This window comes from Neomonachus schauinslandi, chromosome X (assembly GCF_002201575.2).
Source record: "Neomonachus schauinslandi chromosome X, ASM220157v2, whole genome shotgun sequence".
NCBI classification, from domain to species: domain Eukaryota; kingdom Metazoa; phylum Chordata; class Mammalia; order Carnivora; family Phocidae; genus Neomonachus; species Neomonachus schauinslandi.
In genome coordinates, this window is record NC_058419.1 from 117,719,754 (window position 1) to 117,739,412 (window position 19,659).

A 19,659-nucleotide genomic window follows, 5' to 3' on the forward strand; every position below is an offset into this window, starting at 1 on the left:
TGAGGCGACCGTTGACAGGCGCGCTCTCGAGCGTGAGGCGACCGTTGACAGGCGCGCTCTCGAGCGTGAGGCGACCGTTGACAGGCGCGCTCTCGAGCGTGAGGCGACCGTTGACAGGTGCGCTCTCGAGCGTCTGACGCGACTGTTGAAAGGCGCGTTCTAGAGCGCCGGAGGCGACCGTTGAGGGGCACACTCGAGAGGCGGCGGCGGCCCAGGGTGTCCCGTCGGTGCCAGTGCCGGCTCGGGGAAGAGGCGGTGGCGCTGCCAGCGGTGGCAAGGGTTGGCGGCGGAGACGACGGAGCGCGTCTGAGCCGACCGGAGTCTGAGGCGCGCTGTCCACCTACAGAAATGAAGCGCCAGACTTCATCACCATTACTTCCAGGAACCTCGACGCGTTCGTCCCAGAGGGTGCCCGTCCTGGCCGGCACAACTGCATCCAACGGTGACCTGGCGAGTCTTTTTGAGTGTCCGGTCTGCTTTGACTATGTGTTACCACCCATTCTTCAGTGTCACAGTGGCCATCTTGTGTGTACCACCTGCCGCCCGAAGCTCAAGTGTTGTCCGACCTGCCGGGGCTCTCTGGGATCCATTCGCAACTTGGCTATGGAGAAAGTGGCCAGTTCCGTACTTTTCCCATGTAAATACCTCTCTTATGGGTGTGAATTAACTTTGCCACACACTGAGAAAGTAACCCACGAAAAGCTCTGTGAATTTAGGCCTTACCTGTGCCCATGTCCTGGTGCTTTCTGTAAATGGCAAGGCTCTCTGGATGCCGTCATGCCCCATCTGATGCATCAGCATGAATCCATTACGTCCCTACAGGGAGAAGATATCGTTTTCCTGGCTACCGACATTAACCTCCCTGGGGCCGTGGACTGGGTGATGACGCAGTCCTGTTTTGGCGTTCATTTCATATTAGTCTTGGAGAAACAAGAAAAGTACAACGGTCACCAGCAGTTCTTCGCAATCGTCCAGCTGATAGGAACACACAAGCAAGCTGAAAACTTCGCCTATCGTCTTGAGCTCAATAGTCCCAGGCGGCGGCTGACTTGGGAAGCGACTCCGCGCTCCATTCACGACGGAATTGCCACAGCCATTATGAACAGTGACTGCCTAGTCTTTGATACCAGCATTGCACAGTTTTTCGCAGAAAACGGCAACTTGGGCATCAACGTAACTATTTCCACGTGTTGAAATGGCAAGCCAGCGTTTTCTGGCCACTGTTTAAAACCATTGTGGTCAATTTCACAGAGAATACAGCACCCATTTTTGTGTCAACCTGAAATTTTTGATAGGTCTAGACGCATGAGGTAAATAAAAGGAAAGGCTGTTAAATACAGAAAACAGTTGCATGTAGTAACACTAATATATTTAAAAATACGTCGACAGTAAACCACTTAAAATATACATATATGTGTATATATATATATACACACACACCCAACATAGGCATCTCTTGTATTAAGAAAGGAAGCTTTGTTAAATAATTCTGAATTTGTGTTGCAGATTGAGTGTACTGTTGAAAAATACTGGGTTTTTGTCTGTGTGCCCAACAGTTGGTGTGTGTGTGTGTGTGTGTGTGTGTGTGTGTGTGTGGTTTGTTTTTTTCCTTTAACCAACAAGCCATGTTGAGTGGTCTTGGACCACTGCTTTTTCCCTTTGTGGGTGGGTCAGTACATAGTGCTGCTGTGTGTGTGTATTTGCTAATTTTTATTAATTCTAGTTTTTCATTAAATTTGACTTTCTTCTCTGTAGTTCAGGTTTTTCCTCACCTTTTTTTTTTGGTGACTTTTTAAAGTTAGTTTCTTTCTGATATGCATAGTTGTTTATGGTAAAGCTTATACATAGGTGTTCAATACATATTTCCTTTTCCCCCATTAATCAGTTTATTAGAAATATTTTAGGCAGCAGCTCTTTCTGCCCATGGGCCCTGTCCCTGTGCAAAACCACCATTTTGCACCAAAAAAGAAAAAAAAAAAGAAAAAAAAGAAAAAACAACCCCCCCCAAAAAACAACAAAAAACAAAAACAAAAAAAAACAAAAAAAAGAAAACCAAAAAACAGAAAAAAAAAACAAAAACAAAAAAACCAAAAAAGACAAAAAAACAAAAGAAAGCAAAAAGGAAAAAGGAAAAAAAAGGAAAAGAAAAAAGAAAAAAATAGAAATATTTTACATTCAACTCTTTTGAGAAGATATGAGTTCCAGAAAGGAAAGGTAACAGCAGAAGAATTATCAGAAGCTATTTAAAGCAGCTGTAAGATGGTCTCTGTCTATCTGTCTGTCTGTCTCTCTTTTTCTCCAGTTGAGTCATACCTTTGAACTTATTCTTTGACAGGTTAGGGAATACTGATTTTTTTTTTAATACCAGAAAAGAAAATCTGGTGGTTTTTTTTTTCTTCCAAATATCTTGGACAAATCACATGTTTAAAATTTGTTTTTGGGATGCCTGGGTGGCTCAGTAGGTTAAGCATTCAGCTCAGGTCATGATCCCAGCGTCCTGGGATTGAGTCCTACATCGGGATCCAGTCCTGCGTCGGGGTCCAGTCCTGCATCGGGGTCCAGTCCTGCATCGGGATCCAGTCCTGCATCGGGATCCAGTCCTGCATCAGGCTCCTTGCTCAGCGGGGAGCCTGCTTCTCCCTCTGCCTGCTGCTCCCCCTGCTCATACTCTCACTCTCTCTCTCTCCCTCCCTCTCTCTCTAGAAATAAATAAAATCTTTTAAAAAATAAAATAAAATTTGTTTTTGTATTTATTGGTTTTGCAGAAGAAGGCATCGTCTTACACAGTATTTGTAATCAAAAGCAAATCATTTGTTTAAAAAAAGGCAATTTGCAAAAAAAGTTTTTGTTCTTTTATAATTCTCATTAAAAGAATATCTGGCAAATTAAAAAAAAAAAAACCACATTCAGAAAGTAAAAATGGGCCACTGAAAGTAAAATAGGAGAGACTGGGAAACAATGGAGAATTTTGGTGAGGGTCCTGGTAGTGGCTGGGGTCCTGTTGAATATTATTTCTGGGTTTACATGGACTCCCTGCAACTTGTGAAATTGCATTCTTCTTTCTGCAGGAAACCTGGACTTAACTTCATACAGAATTTGAATGGCCTGTGCACTCACTTATACTTCCTACTATACTGTTAGCTCCATGAAGGCAAGGAATCTTTCATTGTGGTGTCCCAGAGCCCAGCTCAGCCCTGATTCTATGGTGGGTGAGCATAAATATTTACTCCCTCTTGTGGTTGACTGAGTTGATAGGTCTGGATTTAATTCAAAGGCTGCACAGCTCAACATAATCTAGTTCACAGATGATTCCAACATTGTTCCCTCCCTGCCCCAATCCCACCCAACAGGGGTGTTTGCCAATCTAATCTCCCTATGTTCCCTTGGGTACCAAAGTATCAGAAAGGAGAGAGAAGCAGAAAAAAAAAAAAAAAGGCAGATCTACTCCCCTGTGACCTTCTTCAATGGGTTTTCCTCTCGTTATTCTCTCTCCTTTGACTTAGGCTGGGTCCTTATGGGTGACCATACATCTCTGTTTGCTTGGAACAACTCTGGTTTATGTCTGTTGTCCCATGGTAATTATTAATGGCCCTCCTTTTACTCTCAGAAATGCCCTGGATTAGATGGTCATCCCACTCACAACACTCAAGAACTCATGTTAAGTAGGAAGGTGCTATAGAAATAACCAAAAGAGCACATAAATGTTTGTCCTCAGAATGGCCATGGCAAAGACATTCACGCTGGTTAATCAGTGCTCTACTCAAGAACGAGAAACCAGAATTAACAGACTCATAAGGTGGGGAGTACTGGGGTTTTTAATCTCATCTGTTGGCTCCCAATGCTGGTGAAAAGCCTAGCTGCACAGAATAATCACTTCGGCTCCAGGAGCTTTCAAAGCATACAGAATCACATTCCTCCCCCTACACTAGGAGGCTCTTATCTAGCAAATCTGGGTAGGGCTAAGAAATCTACATTTTTTTTAAAGTTCACCCAAATGAGTCTTCCAGAAACCGAGGCTCATAAATATTAAGTAAGGTTCTACGGTGGCCTCAAGATTGAAACAGAAACCTCCCTATCTCCCTGACTTGAATGCATGATAAAAGAGAAAAGGGAAATACGTTACTGGGGGATAAAACTTATCCACAACACAATTGTAGCCACTGTGACATTAATCACAATATCCCCTGTGATTATGTGATAGCTCCTGACAGAATACCTCCTACCAATTCCACCAGCTTGGTCTTATCTCACTTCCTGTTTAAGAGAGAACTTCAAAATGAGCAGCGGTCATGCATAAAATTTGATAGATGATTTATGCAAACAAGAGATACAAAAACTAATTTATCTTCCACTAAACATAATGAAAAACACCCAATAAATCCACCAATTGATCAAGCTTTCTAAGCATGAAAACCAAGGCTAGTCTCCAAGTCTTAACTACATTCTTAATATTTTACCTGGCAACAAAGACAACATCATAAAAACCCCACACAGACCCAAGAAAAAAGACAGTCTTATCCAATGGTGACCAACCTTGTGTCCCACAAAGTCAAGGAATTCACAAATGACTGTCAGCCAAGTTTTAATATTCCATAAACCTGTTGTAAAAATGGGAATGTACCCCAATAAGGCAGCTCAAGCTCTGTGAAAGGCCAAGCATGTTTGCCCTTCACCAGAATCCTATCAACTCCATGTGGTAACTGGTTTCTTAAAAGCTCAGATGAACTTCTCATGTCACTATCAGAAATTCTAGATCATGTCTGGTGGACTAGAGCTTCTCACTAGTGAGGACTACAATGCAGTGCCAGGATTGAAAGAGTTTAAGTTTGTAACTGACCTTAGTTAGATACAAGCAACAAGTATGACAACAGGTATTGCTGAAAAGCTCTTAAATAACCTGGAAGTTTCCTGTATTATTTATTACTACTTCAGCTGTGACAGTGCTCTCATGTTACCATAAAGCAGTTTCTGCGATGTGCTCTCCCAAACATTGGTGCCATGAGATTTTCGTGAATGTTATGCAAAAAGAGGATTCTGTGATCAGGTGAATTTAGCAAAAGTCGGTTTAAACAAAGTTCAAGAGCATCCTTAAAGGCAGGATAACTAAGAGTCTACATACACAGGCACCCCCCAGACACCGATCTTTTCATTTAATGCTGACAACATCCCTAGGAGGCAGTAAGTACCATTCCAACCCAGGCTGGCTGATGCCACAGGTAATGAACGGGCCCACCACCCCACATGCACTGAACCCGAGGACAGCACACCACTTCAGCCCAGCCAGGTTTCATCTTCATTTGCCATTCCTCTCGCTTACGTCATTATACTATCTTCACTGTCCACACCTGTAAAAGGGAGCTTGCTTGTGAAATGCTACAGGATGCTCCAACTCATTCCGGGCCAGAGAGCGAGGCTCTTTCTTGTCCACATGTCTTCAGGTAACACTACTCAAGAGAATCCCACCCATTGAAATGTTGCTAGCTAGCTCTGCATAAAAGCCCAGCTGCTGTCACAAAGCTACACCTGAGTTATTTTTGTTGTTGTTCCATTCTCAGTTAAGCTATGGAAATCAAAAGGCAGGAGGGCAGGAAAGACTTTCCATTCAGACCTGAATTACATCAGGATTTGAGAGCACGCAGAGCCCTTAAAGAAAGTTGCTATTGATTAAATATTAGCTTCACCATTATGTAAAGTGCCATCAGGATGGCCATCTATCCTTCCTTAGTTTTGGTTAAACAATTTTGGGCCAATTTATGACAAACAGTGAGGCAGTTCTGCCCTCATCTTATTTGCCATAATCGCTCCTTCTATTTCCTCTTCCTTTGGGTACATTAGTGCTCACTTATACACACAAACTTGCTGTTATTAAAAATGATTTATGTGCCAAGTAAGATTTTATTCCTTCCATCAAATGTTTACTTAAGGAGGCTTTATTGCATAAAATACTATCCTTACTCAGTGCACAAACAGATTTATCTTTCTAAACTCATTTCCTTTCTTTCCATACTTCAAATCTTAAAACTGTTGTGGGGATTTTATTTAGCAATAGAATTCTAACTTAGCATATTGTTTGTTTCATATATAGGATCTTTAAGAAAGGAGAAGTTATTACTGTTACTGTTAGAGGCTTGCAAACCAGCACAGCTGCTTTCTCAAGATGTACACAAAGGATGGTTTATTCAAAGACTATCTTTGCTACAGCAGGGCCTATACAGATTGGAAATGGACATTTCCTAACTGGTACAAATTTAGAAAACAAAGAGGTAATACATATTAAAATGAATTTAAAAACTTATGTCCTTTATGCCAGTAATACTATTCATAGATATTCATCCTAGGGGAGTAATTCCAAGTAAGCAAAATAAAAACTCTCAACAGAGGAGCAAACTAAATCACAAAAGGCATTTGCAGTCCCCCACTTGCCAACAGAGACTTTTGGATAAAGATCAGAAGGAAACACAAGAAAGGAAATTATGTCGCTGTCAGGATGGTGAAGAAACAGGATACACAGATGACCCTTACACAACACGGGTTTGAACTGCACGGGGCCACTTACACATGGATTTTTTTTTTTTTTTTTTTTTTTGGTAAATACAGTACTGTGAATATATTTTCTCTTCCCTATGATTTTAATAACATTTTCTTCTCTCTAGCTTCTTTTAAGAATACAGTATATAATATATATCACATACAAAATAGTGTTAATTGGCTGGCTGGTCATTGGTAAGTCTTCTCGTCAACAGTAGGCTATTAAATTTGGGGGGGCAGTCCACAGTTGTAGACAAGGGCTCCTGATTGGCTTAGTCAGTGGAGTATGCGACTCTTGATCTCAGGGTTGTGAGTTCTAGTCCATACTAAGACTTCTATTCTATGCCCGTGTACATAGTCACTTTATTCGTAATGGGTAATTACTGAAAACAATTCAATTGTCCAATATCTGGTGAATCAACAAAATGTAGTACATTCCTACAATAGAATACTACTAAGCAATAAAAAGGAACAAAACACTTATATGTGAAACAACATAGTTGACCACCAAGTGTTTAATGAGTAAGCTTAAGGGTTTCACAAAGATAAGAAAGACAACTACCAATTTCAAATGTCAAAGAGCTATGGTTAAGAAAGAAAGCAAAGTGGAGAAATTTATCTTGTGATCTAAAGACACAACTAGTGCATACCTGGACATTCTTCAGGAGCCCAGAACCCATCAGGATTAATGTTCATTCCCATAAAATTAATATGGTATTCAGGACATGTTTGACAAACGAGTTGTCCCTAGAAATTCACATTATTTTACCTTTTCTAAATTGCCAGCCATCCACAACTCCATCTAATAGTATTCAAGTAATCATTAACACAAATATATATCTATTTGGGAATGAATTTAATTTCTAAAGAAAATTAAACAAAAGATAAAAAAAGAAGAATTAAGTTATAAAGTATGTAAGCTTTTGGGGCGCCTGGCTGGCTCAGTCAGTGGAGCATGCGACTCTTGATCCTGGGTACAGAGATTACTTAAAAATAAAATCTTTAAATAAGAAAGAAGCAAAGCAAGCAAGCAAGGTTTTATATAATCTGTCACACCCATAGATAAGCATAGAAAGTATCATTATTTGGACCATGAGATTCCATTCTAGATTATAAACTTAACTATAATGGAGAAAATATTACGTTAACCACACTGATTCACTTCCTGGAAACAAAGGACACATTTCCCAGTACCCTTTGCAGTTAGGCTGAGGTCCACATGTCATCGTTCTGACCAATGAAATGTGACAGAAAGAGATTTAAGCTACTTCTAAACCTTGGGCGGCTGGGTGGCTCAGTCGATTGGGCATCTGCCTTCAGCTTGGGTCATGATCCTGGGTTCCTGGGATCAAGCCCCACGTTTGGCTTCCTGCTCAGTGGGGAGCCTGCTTCTCCCTCTCCCTCTGCTGCTCCCCCTGCTTGTACTTTCTCTCACGCTCTCAATCAAATAAATGGAATCTTAAAAAAAAAAAAAAAAAGCTACTTCTAAACCTGAACTCTGAAAAATCCTATGTATTAGGGGTGCCTGGCTGGTTCAGTCAGTGGAGACTCTTGATCTCGGCGTTGTGGGTCGAACCCCACATTGGGTGTAGAGATTACTTAAAAAACAAAAGAAAATGTTAAAAAAAAATAAAAATCCTATGTGTTAGCTACACTTACTGGGGATGGGAGTGGATAAAAGACTGGAAAAGGGAACAAAAGGTGTGTTTTAAGCTTTGTTTCTTAATCTGGTTAGTTAAAAGGTGTGCTCAGTTGTAAAAATCCATTTAGCTGCACACTCATGATGGTGCTTCTCTCTGTATGTTTGTTACAGTTCAATAACAAACTTATGGAACATGATTTTCCATGCCTCTTCCCCTTCCATGGCCACATCGGACACCACACGTTTTTGTTAAGCAAGTTGCACGACAGACGCAGTCCCGGTAGAGTGCCTAGGCTAACATCATCTACTTGGTCACAGTCCGCCTCCACAGAGGGCGTGGTACCAAGGAATACTAGTACTAGTGGCCTTTAAGATGCAACCATAAAGCTTTATGACAGTATTTCCAAAACAATGGTGCATGGACCATTGTATCAGAAGCATCTGGGCTGTTTGATTAAAATTCAGATATTCCACAGCAGAATTTCTAAGAAGGATCAATGGGAAGCCGATTTTCTTAATACTGAGTTCCCCAGGTGATTATTATGCATACAAAAACTTGAGAACTATTATTATAGTGTGATGACAAAAGTCACAATAGCTGACAAATACTAAACTATTGTTTTAATACCCTTAAGTAAGGGTATTAAAAATACAAAGGCTTACCCTTTGTCTCAGTGGATTAAGGCATGGGAGTCAGCTCCTCCTCGTTACAGAATCATAGATAAAAACCCTTGATTGAGCACAAAAGAGCTAGATGCTAAATGCAGCTCTACTCTAATTCTCGGTATAAGCCAGGTGAACTGAACCACATTATGGCCGATGCAGGTTCTTCATCTGCAAAATTTGAAGAGCTGCCCTAGGATCTATGGTTTCAAAAGATTTCACTAAAAACTATTCATATAGTAAATCTTATGTGCAAGGCAGGACACGGAAAACAGAAGCAATAGCTGGTTCGGTTGGAAGGAGAGGGAGCGAAACTGAACCATCCCGGGGGGCCTCCAACTGCAAGGGCCCCTGCGGGTGCCCCGGGGAAGCCACAAAACCATAGACCCAGTAGCAGAGTTCAAAATCTCTGGTCTAGGGGGCACCTGGGTGGCTTAGTTGGTTAAGCATCCAACTTCGGGTCAGGTCATGATCTCGGGTCCCGGGATCGAGCCCCGGATCTGGCTCTCGGCTCAGTGGGGAGTCTGCTTGTCCCTCTGCCCTCTCTCACCCCCCCACCCGCACTCGTGTTCGTGTGTTCGTGTGTGTGTCTCTCAAATAAATAAAATCTTAAAAAAAAAAACTCACTGGTCTAGCTCATCTCTTAGGCTCCTTATTTCTTGAAATTCTGACAGTCATGATTATGACCCTAAAAAGCCTTTAATTAAAGTCAACTCTACCATTTTCCTATGTTTAGAACGGACTTAATCCTCTACTCCCAGTTGGAGGAGAGGGCGGGTTATGCTAGGAGGGGAGAAAAACAAATTCCAGAGATCTATTAACCCTGATTATGAAGTCTGTGAACTCCCATAACTAAATTCTCAGACAACTTTGTATTCTTCGACTAGAAAGATTTCGGTCCTTCTTTGAGTACAGTTCACAGACGCTAGCATCTCCTCAGCACGCTTCCTATGATCAGTCTGCATTATCAGTACTCGACCCAATATTCTGTCCTTACAGGCAAGGACTCCCACTACTGCAGCCATTCTAGAAAGCCAGTGGAAATCTCTCCACAAATTTCTTTGAACCAAATATCACTGTACATTAATAGGATGCTATTAATAATTGCTTTTTCTAAAGAGTTCATCTCATAGATTCATAGCTTCTTGTCTTGACCTCTTATTTTGGTCTCATTAATGCTCTTGAAATGTTTTTTAAAAATTAAGGATGTGAATGAACACTTAAGACTACATTCCTTGGGCGCCTGGGTGGCTCAGTTGGTTGAGCGACTGCCTTCGGCTCAGGTCATGATCCTGGAGTCCCGGGATCGAGTCCCGCATCGGGCTCCCTGCTCGGCAGGGAGCCTGCTTCTCCCTCTGACCCTCCCCCCTCTCATGTGCTCTCTGTCTCTCTCATTCTCTCTGTCTCAAATAAATAAATAAAATCTTTAAAAAAAAAAAAAAGACTACATTCCTTTTTTAGAGAGCTTATTTCTCAGGTCCAATCAGACAAGTACCAAAATGAAGAGGTATCTTGATTTCTTCGGATACCTTTATACTGTCTAAATACATAATTCAGTGTCAGGTTAAATATAACCTTACTAAAATTTGCCGTGTGATTGATTCACTGTATTAGCTGACAACTAAATGGAAAAATAAACGTACAAAATTAGTTCAAGTGGCAACATATGTTTTGGGTCAGCAAACGTTTTCTGTAAATGTCCGGAGAGTAAGTATTTCGCCTTGCAGACCATATGATCTCTCTCACGAGTGCTCAGTCCTGTCACTATAGTGCGAAAGCAGCCAAAGACAGCATGTCAATGAAAGGACTGGACTGAGTTCCACTAAAGCTTTGCAAAAACATGTGGAGGGCTAGATGTGGCCAGTAGGCCAGTCTGCTGACCCCCGACTTAGGTGGAAAATTTTATAAGGGGTGGAAAAACATAACCAAAGTATTATTTCCTGAGATGAACTGTAATGAACTATCTGAGACCGTCAGCTGCATGCCTTTTACATAGAATTTCTGCAGACCCCAGAAAGGTGTAATGAAAATCTTAAATGTAGGGCAGAGCAGAGGCCTTGCTTAGGCACAGGGGAGGAAAAGCAGTCACTTCCAGATTTTAAGATTTGATTCTGACTCAGAAAAACAAACATACTGATTATTAACACATAAAAAGAACAGAGCTAGAGGCTGGGAATAATCCTCAGGGTTTAGATTAAGATTTTGAAGCTATTTGGGTTCTGGGACCCAATTTCAATGGAGGGGGGAGGGGTGTAGGTTCCCCACACCAGCAAGCAATCCTTGGACACCAGCTGTGTCTCCTACAATTCAACTCAATTCTGACACTATCTACCCAGAGGCAACATCAGATCCCACAGGTGAAAGGCTCAATGCTATAAAACTTCCGCCGCCCCCCACCCCCCCGCCCCGATTTCTGAGGCCAAGTGCAAGTTCAAGTTGTCACCTGTGCTTCTGGTAACCGGCTATAAATCAGATTCCCACAACCCTCTCCTTGGTTCTATTAATCTGCTAGATTGGCTCACAGAACTCAGAAACCAGAGAAACATTTGACTTACTAGATCACCGGATATAAGTCAGAAACCGCCAAAGAGAAGAACTGCACAGGGCAAGGTATAGGTAGGGAAAAGGGTGTGTAGCCTGCATGGCTCTCCCGGCCGGCCACTTGCCCCACACCTCTACATGTTCTCCATCCCGGATGCTCTCTGAGTGCCATCCTTTTTCGGGTTTTATGGAGGCTTCATTATATACACATGATTGATTAAATCACTGACCATTGGTAATTGGTTCAACCTCTAGCACCACCACCCCCGCCCCGGAAATCAAGGGGTGGGACCAAAATTTCCAACCCTTTATTCAAGGTTGGTTCCCCTAGCAACCAGCCCCCTTCTTTAGGTGTTGTCCAAAACTCACCTCATTAACATAAGCCCCATTGTGGTGGAAAGGAGCTTGTTACGAATAACAAGATACCCATTACACCTTTCTGGCTCTGAAGGGATTTCAGGAACTGAGGACAAGAGAGCCAATATCCTAACAAAGGATGCTCCTGTTGCTCAGGAAATGCCTAGGGTTTTGGGGGCTGTGAGCCAGGAACCATGGATGAAGACCAAATATATATGAAAAATAAATATTGGTCATATGCATGACCAAAATACGTTTTTAGTTTTTATTTTTTTTAAAGATTTTATTTTATTAATTGACAGAGAGAGAGACAGCGAGAGAGGGAACACAAGTAGGGAGAGTGGGAGAGGAGAAGCAGGCTTCCCGCCAAGCAGGGAGCCCGATGCGGGGCTCGATCCCAGGACCCCGGGATCATGACCTGAGCCGAAGGCAGTCGCTCAACCAACTGAGCCACCCAGGTGCCCCAAAATATGTTTTTATAAATCACAACACTGCAGGTGTTTTCTACTGACAGGGGATAGGGAAACAATGAACATGACTTCCAGCTACAATGAGTGAAGGTTTTAGAGAGGAGGTAGCACGTGGCAGATTTGTTAGCCTAGGGCCCTAAATGATGGCTGTTAACATCCACGGGGGAACTATGATGTCTAGAGTTAAAGACAGGCAGGTGGGTAGCGGTGGTACTTTTATATTCCAGACATAGTCACAGCAATATATATTCTACCTCATACACTTCTTACAATTTGACATCAACACCCTTCCACTGAGAGGCGACACTTATGTTCCATCCGTTTGAACCGGGGTGGCTCTTTCTGGCGACCTTGACCCACAGAACACAGGAGAAGTGGCACCATGCGACTTCCCAGACTAGTCAGAAAAGGTGGGACAGCTTCCATCCCCCTTTCTCTCTTGGGATGCACACACTGGGAAGCTCGAGCTGCCGTGTCGGAGGCCATACTGGAGAGACCATAGCGGGGAGAGCACGCAGGGCTATGGAGTGTGGCCTGTGGAGCCCCTCCTGCTCCAGGCCCCAGGTCACAGCCATAGTCACTGGAATGGCTGGCTCTAGAAACTGTATTTTAGACGAGGGGTCAGCAAACTTTTTCCTTAAAGAACAAAAAGGAAAAAATATTCAAGGCTATGCAGGCCCTGTGGTCTTAGTCACAACTACTCAACTCTGCTGTTGTACTGAGAAACCAGCCAGGCAATATGTAAATGAACAGGTGGGCCTGGGTTCCAATAAAACTTTATTTACAAAAGCAAGCCTGGGGGTGCCTGGGTGGCTCAGTCGTTAAGCGTCTACCTTCGGCTGGGGTCATGATCCCAGGGTCCTGGGATCGAGCCCCACATCGGGCTCCCTGCTCAGCGGGAAGACTGCTTCTCCCTCTCCCCCTCCCCCTGCTTGTGTTCCCTCTCTCGCTGTGTTTTTCTGTCAAATAAATAAAAAAATCTTTAAAAAAAAAAAAAAAAGCAAGCCTGGCGCGTGATGTGGGAAACAAAGGCAGAAGAAAAATTATTAAATTTCCTTACTACCTACAGCCCATTGACAAGTCCTTGAAACAGGCAGAGTGACATTCTTCTAGGGACTCAACTGCCTCGATGTTAATACTTTGCTAAGGACAAAAGGCAATCTTAGCCCAACCCCCAGGATCCTGTAAGTCTACTTTAACATATTAAAATTCTTTTGGAGGGACACCTGGGTGGCTCAGTTGGTTAAGTGTCTACCTTTAGCTCAGGTCATGATGCCTGGGTCCCCGCCCGCCCCTTTCCATCAGGCTCCTTGTTCAGCTGGGAGCCTGCTTCTCCTCCTCCCACTGCCCCTCCCCCTGCTCATGCTCTCTCTGACAAATAAATAAAATCTTTAAAAAATAAAATAAAATAATAAAATAAAAATTCCTTTGTAATTTTTTAAGTAAAATAATAAAAAATTAAAACAAAATAAAATCCTTCATCTCTACCCCCCCAAGATACATGTTGGCAATCATCCCCCAAGCATATGACCCCCCCAATATGCATCCGAAGGGTCTCATGACTAAGGATTTATTAGACAGTAATAAATGACCCTTTCCCAACAACAGCTAGCCCCCTCGAAGTCCTGGACACCTTGCTCCCAAAATTCCTTAGAGACTTATGCTCTCCCTAACCCCCTCCCAACTTGAAAGTATATAATGGGCCATTCCTCATGACCCCATTGCAGCTCTTTCTGCCCATAGGTCCTGTCCCCGGGCTTTAATAAAACCACCTTTTTGCACCAAAGACACCTCAAGAATTCTTTCTTGGCAGTCAGCTTCGAACCCTAACGTCTCTCCTACATCAGTGGGGAGCAGACGAGGACAGATCTGGTCTACAGTACATAGCTTGCTGACCCCTATTCTAGGCAAAGGAAGAAATCTGATGTTAGGCCCAGAGGCAGAAATGTGGCTGTTTGTTCTAGAAATTACAGAAACTACCCTGGAGGCAAAATAAGGTACTTAGAGATCAGGACAGGTTGGTACTTCAGGACATGGCCTATAGATCCAGATTACCTCTTGGCAAGCCACTTACCCTAAGTTTTGTCACCTCATCTTAAAATGGGAGATGATACTATCTACTTCTTAGGTAATTATACGTGACCTTGGATGACATGTATGGGCCTTACAGCACTACTTAAAATTCCTGCTGCTATTTCTATTGTAGTTAACTAGGGAAGAAGCTACAGAAAGAGAGAGGAGGACACAAACATGAGAAATATGGCAGAAGAGGGGTGACTGGGTGACTCAGACTAAGAGGGAAAATAATATTTTACCTATAAATGTTAACTTATGTATAATTACAAATTAAATATTCCTAACATTGTTTTATATTTGATAATTACTATATATAAAGGAATGATATAAATATATATACCAAAATTATATGTTATGTATTTATCTATGTATCAGTTTTTTACTTAAACATGATCTCTTGAGCATCTTCTCATAAAATTAAGGTGAGTTTTATAAGAAAGATTTTTTTTGAGATTTTATTTATTTATCTGAGAGAGAGAGCACGAGCCAGGTGAGGGCCAGAGGCAGAGGGAGAAGCAGACTCCCCACTGAGCAGGGAGCCCAATGAGGGGCTTGATCCCAGGACTCTAGAATTATGACCCGAACCGAAGGCAGACGCTTAACTGACTGAGCCACCCAGGTGCCCTTATAAGAAGGATTTTTAAAGGATGCTTACTAATCCATCTACTCATGACTGTAGGAGACATACATTGCCATATGCAGCCCAATAGCATTCACATGAAGATGTGGCGATTACTTCCTAAGAAACATCAAGAGTTTAGTAGGGATAACTACTATGACATAATGCTCTACTTAAAAAGGGACAAAAAAATTCTGTGACATCTGTGTTCTAGAGCCCTATTTGTCCAAAATCACTCTTTGCCCTGAGGCTTCTTTTAACTCTTAGATTTCTTACAAACAAGCAATACATTTTATATTCTGCCTTTAGCTGTGATTCACTGGTCATTAGTAAGTTGATCTACAACAGGGTATAAATCATAGCAGATAAAAATATATGTATAAATTGAGTTTCAGTACAAACTAAGTTCCAACTTATTCCTGGTCTGGAACGTGGGATCCTGTCAAGCTAAGTGACACCAGACTTTAAAAGGAAAACAACAGGGGTGCCTGGGTGGCTCAGTCAGTTAAGCATCTGCCTTCAGCTCAGGTCATTATCCCAGGGTCCTGGGATCAAGCCCTGCATCGGGCTCCCTGCTCAACGGGGCGCCTGCTTCTCCCTCTCCCTCTGCCACTCCCCCTGCTTGTGCTCTCTCTCTCTGTCAAATAAATAAATAAAATCTTTTAAAAAAAGGAAAATATGGGGCGCCTGGGTGGCTCAGTCGTTAAGCGTCTGCCTTCGGCTCAGGTCATGATCCTAGGGTCTTGGGATCGAGCCCCGCATCGGGCTCCCTGCTCGGCAGGAAGCCTGCTTCTCCCTCTCCCACTCCCCCTGCTTGTGTTCCCTCTCGCGCTGTGTCTCTCTCTGTCAGATAAATAAATAAAATCTTTAAAAAAAAAAAAAGGAAAATATTATGTATCTGATGACAAGAGAATATCTTACTGCATAAAGCTTGCACTTCTTAAGCAAGTTTATTTGGTATTTTTAAAGGTCAGTAATCAGGAACAAGCTACTTCAAAAATTCCAACTGATAAGAAAAAATACATATACAAAGAAAAACTTGAACTGTTCATACTGCTAAAAAGCTTTTATTTTTAATTAACTTCAAACTTGATGAAGAACTTAATAGATCATTATCATTAACTTAATATGACAACCTAGGAAAATATTTGAAATGTGTTATAATATTCCCTTAAATTTCAATATTCCAAAATGAAATAGCTACAGATTCTCAATAAACCTTTCTAACTCCATTTTAAGTATTGATTTGATTTGATTAATTTTTTTAAGTAGGCTCTACCCCCAAGGTGGGGCTCAAACTCAGACCCCGAGATCAAGGAGTCACATACTCTACCAACCGAGCCGGCCAGGAGCTCATCTAACTCCACTTTTGACTAGATTTTAAAAACATGTATCCCAAAGGCAAGTCAAATAAACATACCAAGAGATATGCACTCTTCAATATATGCCTACCTGAGTAAGACAAAGGTTTTAAGGACACTGCATGAACCAAATAACTGAGGACCAACACTTAAGCCATTTCCAGTTTCATAAATAATATGAGAAGTCCCCTTAGCAGAATTTGGTTAAGCCATACCTTTTTACCCTTTCTTATTTTCCACAAAGAAAGTAAAGCATCCTGAGATTGCAGGTATAAAGGAACACATGAAATCTTCTCTAAATATGTACAGCCCACACTCTGAAAATTTATATGCAAGCCATTTTGAAGGTACTCAGTAAGTCAGTACGCATCCAACAAGAACCTCAACTGGAAAACAGGTATCAAACAAAAATGACTAAATTCCCATCCATCATTTAGAACTTACAGCAAAAATCGGGCCACTCAAGGAAAGTACTCTCAGGGGGTCAATTCCTCTTTTGAAGAAAATAGGTCCCAGCTTCGTGACAAAACATTTGCCATAAAGTCTAGCTTTCTACCCATCCTTCAACTTTTACGTGTGAAGAGACCAAGTAATTCTGGCAAAATGCATTTATATTGCATGATTTTATTTAAGTCCAGCAATGAGAAGTGTCACCAAAAATCATGCCTTTATTCTAATTTTCAAAAGCATTAGGAGCAAGAGAATTAACATTCATGAAGTCTCTGCTATGTACCAGGTACTTCATCCTAAAGCGGCCCGTATCACCGAATGGAGACTTGAAGGTAGTTTCCATTTTGGAAGGAACCTGGCAAACAGAAGCCAGGGCTCTACAACTGACAAGTCAGAGCAGATTATCAAAACTGAAGGTCAGAAACACAGGAGCCAGGAAGAAAGGCAGCTATGGCCATGGCCTCTACCAGTCAGACACTGGGTCTCAGCAAGAAGGCAATGAGGGAGACTTGATCGAGGGCCTTAAGAGTAGAGTCCCAATGTCCTTCGTGCCTCATATTGAGGCTGCTTTTAGGCAGCAGGATTGAGCAATGAAATTGTGATCAAAGCAAAAGGGCCCATAGCGACCACCAAGCTGAATGCATAGAGGCTTATTAAGCGATCCACCTGGAAATAACCATAGGTCCTAACTGACCAATTACAACCAGGCACAGTTCCTAAGATTACTAAAAAAGGGAAAATTCCATATGTTCCCATACTCCCCCACTCCCCCCTATAACTGTGGCCCCTTACCGCCACCTCCTGGCAGACAGTCTCTCCTCTGCTGTCCTGCCCGCTGCTCCCATGAGGTGTATTTAATAAACTTCTATCTCTTTTGTTCTGTCCCGGGCGAATTCTTTCACTGCCCAAACTGCCAGACTCCACCGGATTGGGTTGCCCCACATTTGGTGGCCCCCCATCCGATCGGAGCACCCCACACCTCAGGTCACAATTTACAACAGAAGGTTCAAGGATTCTTATGTCCTCACACACAAACAGCCTTGCCTTCTTAAAAGAAACCAGCCAAACAACCAAACACCCAAAATAAGACACCGAAACAACGTCATTGGGACTTTTTTCCCCAAGTACGCCCCTTGTCCAAATGGGGCTTGAACTCAGGACCCCAAAATCAAGGCTCGCATGCTCTACCAACTGAGCCAGCCAGGCACCCCAATGTCATTGGAATTTCTAATAAACTATGAAGAGAATTTAAAAATCCAATGAGGGGTGCCCGGGTGGCTCAGTTGGTTAAGCACCTGCCTTCAGCACAGGTCATGATCTCAGGGTCCTGGGATGGAGCCCCGCATTGGGCTCCCTGCTGAGTGGGGAGCCTGCTTCTCCCTCTCCCTGTCCCCCACCCATACTCTCTCTCTCTCTCTCTCAAATAAATAAAATCTTTAAAAAAATAAAATAAAATAAATTAAAATCCAATGAAATAGCATTAAAATTTCTATACATCTGGGTGAGGGATGCAGGATTTTATCATGAAAACGAGAAAAAGATGAAAGCGACTAGCAATTACTAAGAAACTAGTTAAGTTTAATGACAACCACAACGTGATTATGAACTTTTGACTCCCTAACTTGAGATCCCTTGGGATATGAAATCTGTCCCCTTGAAAGTGGATGAGTTCAAAAATAGATTTGGCTTCAGGTTATAGTGACATCAACTGGATAGAAATTTACTTTTGTCTCACATCAATGTCTAGGCTGGTATGTCAACACTGTTCTGTGAGGTTGTGGGACTGTTACAGCGTCCCATGGTGCCACGGAGCCCTGCCTCCTTTCCTCTAGATGCTCTGCCTCCTTTCCTCTAGATGCTCTGCCATTCCCACCATGCTGTCCTTGACTACAGGGCCAAGATGGTGCACCACTAGGTCTGCATTCCATTCCGAAGGAAAGAGGACAGAAATTAATCTTGCCTAGCTACACGAGTCTGGGAAATATGTACCCCTAAGAAAAAAAAAATATCTCTACACCCAGTGTGGAGCTCAAACTTACAACCCTGAGATCAAGAGTTGCATGCTCCGTGGACTGAGCCAGCGAAGCGCCCTGAAAATTTCTTTGCTTAGGGGCGCCTGCCTGGTCTAGTAGGTGGAGCATGTGACTCTTGAACTCAGGGTCATGAGTTCAAGTCCCACCTTGGGCGTAGAGTTTACATAAAAATAAACAAATAAATAAAAAATAATTTTTAAATTATCAAACAGGGGTCAACAAACTCCAACTCACAGACCAAATTCTGCCCACTGTGTTTTTATGGGCAGAGGGTTAAGAATGGTTTTTACATTTTCTTTTAAAGATTTTTTTTTTTAGTTTATTTGAGAGAGAGAGAGAGCATGAGCAGTGGGGAGGGGCAGAGGGAGAGGGAGAAGCAGACTCCCCACTGAGCAAGGAGCCTGATGCAGGGACTTGATCCCAGGACCCTCAGATCATGACCTGAGCTGAAGGCAGACGCTTAACCGATTGAGCCACCAAGGTGCCCCAAGAATGGTTTTTACATTTTTAAATGGTTGTTGAAAAGAGAAAGAAAGAAAAAAGATAATTGTGACAGAGCCTGTGTGTGGTCCACAAACCCTAAAAAAATTTACTATCTGGCCTTTCACAGAAAAAGTTTGCCAATGCCTGTTAGAGAGGGAAGGAAGATAAGATATAGGAGAGAAACTGGAAGTTTCTGCCACAGTGGCAAGTGTCTTTTCAGCTTTGGGAATATTTAGAATTAAGTAAACAATTGCAATCACACAGAGTCATACAACTCATATTTTTTAGTAAATTTTATGAACAATCTATATTTGTTATATAAGCGATTTAAGAAACTCCAACATATTTGCCTTCCCATTTTAAGGTGAAACGAGTAGGAAAATTGATATTTTTAAACAGAATTCGAACATTTCACAGAGGTTGTTTGCTTTGTAAG

The 19,659-nt window shown here is 42.2% G+C and overlaps 1 protein-coding gene across 1 annotated transcript; it reads left to right on the top strand.

Moving 5' to 3' along the window:
* Positions 1-348: 348 nt before the first annotated feature.
* On the top strand, positions 349-1,194 carry LOC110575121 (E3 ubiquitin-protein ligase SIAH1A-like). The gene has a single exon (XM_021684029.1). It carries the CDS (start codon positions 349-351, stop codon positions 1,192-1,194), a length of 846 nt encoding a protein of 281 aa, XP_021539704.1.
* The last annotated feature ends 18,465 nt before the right edge of the window (positions 1,195-19,659 follow it).

Excerpts from the sequence above, each read along its gene's own strand:
- LOC110575121 (XM_021684029.1), top strand. The coding sequence starts at position 349 with ATGAAGCGCCAGACTTCATCACCATTACTTCCAGGAACCTCGACGCGT.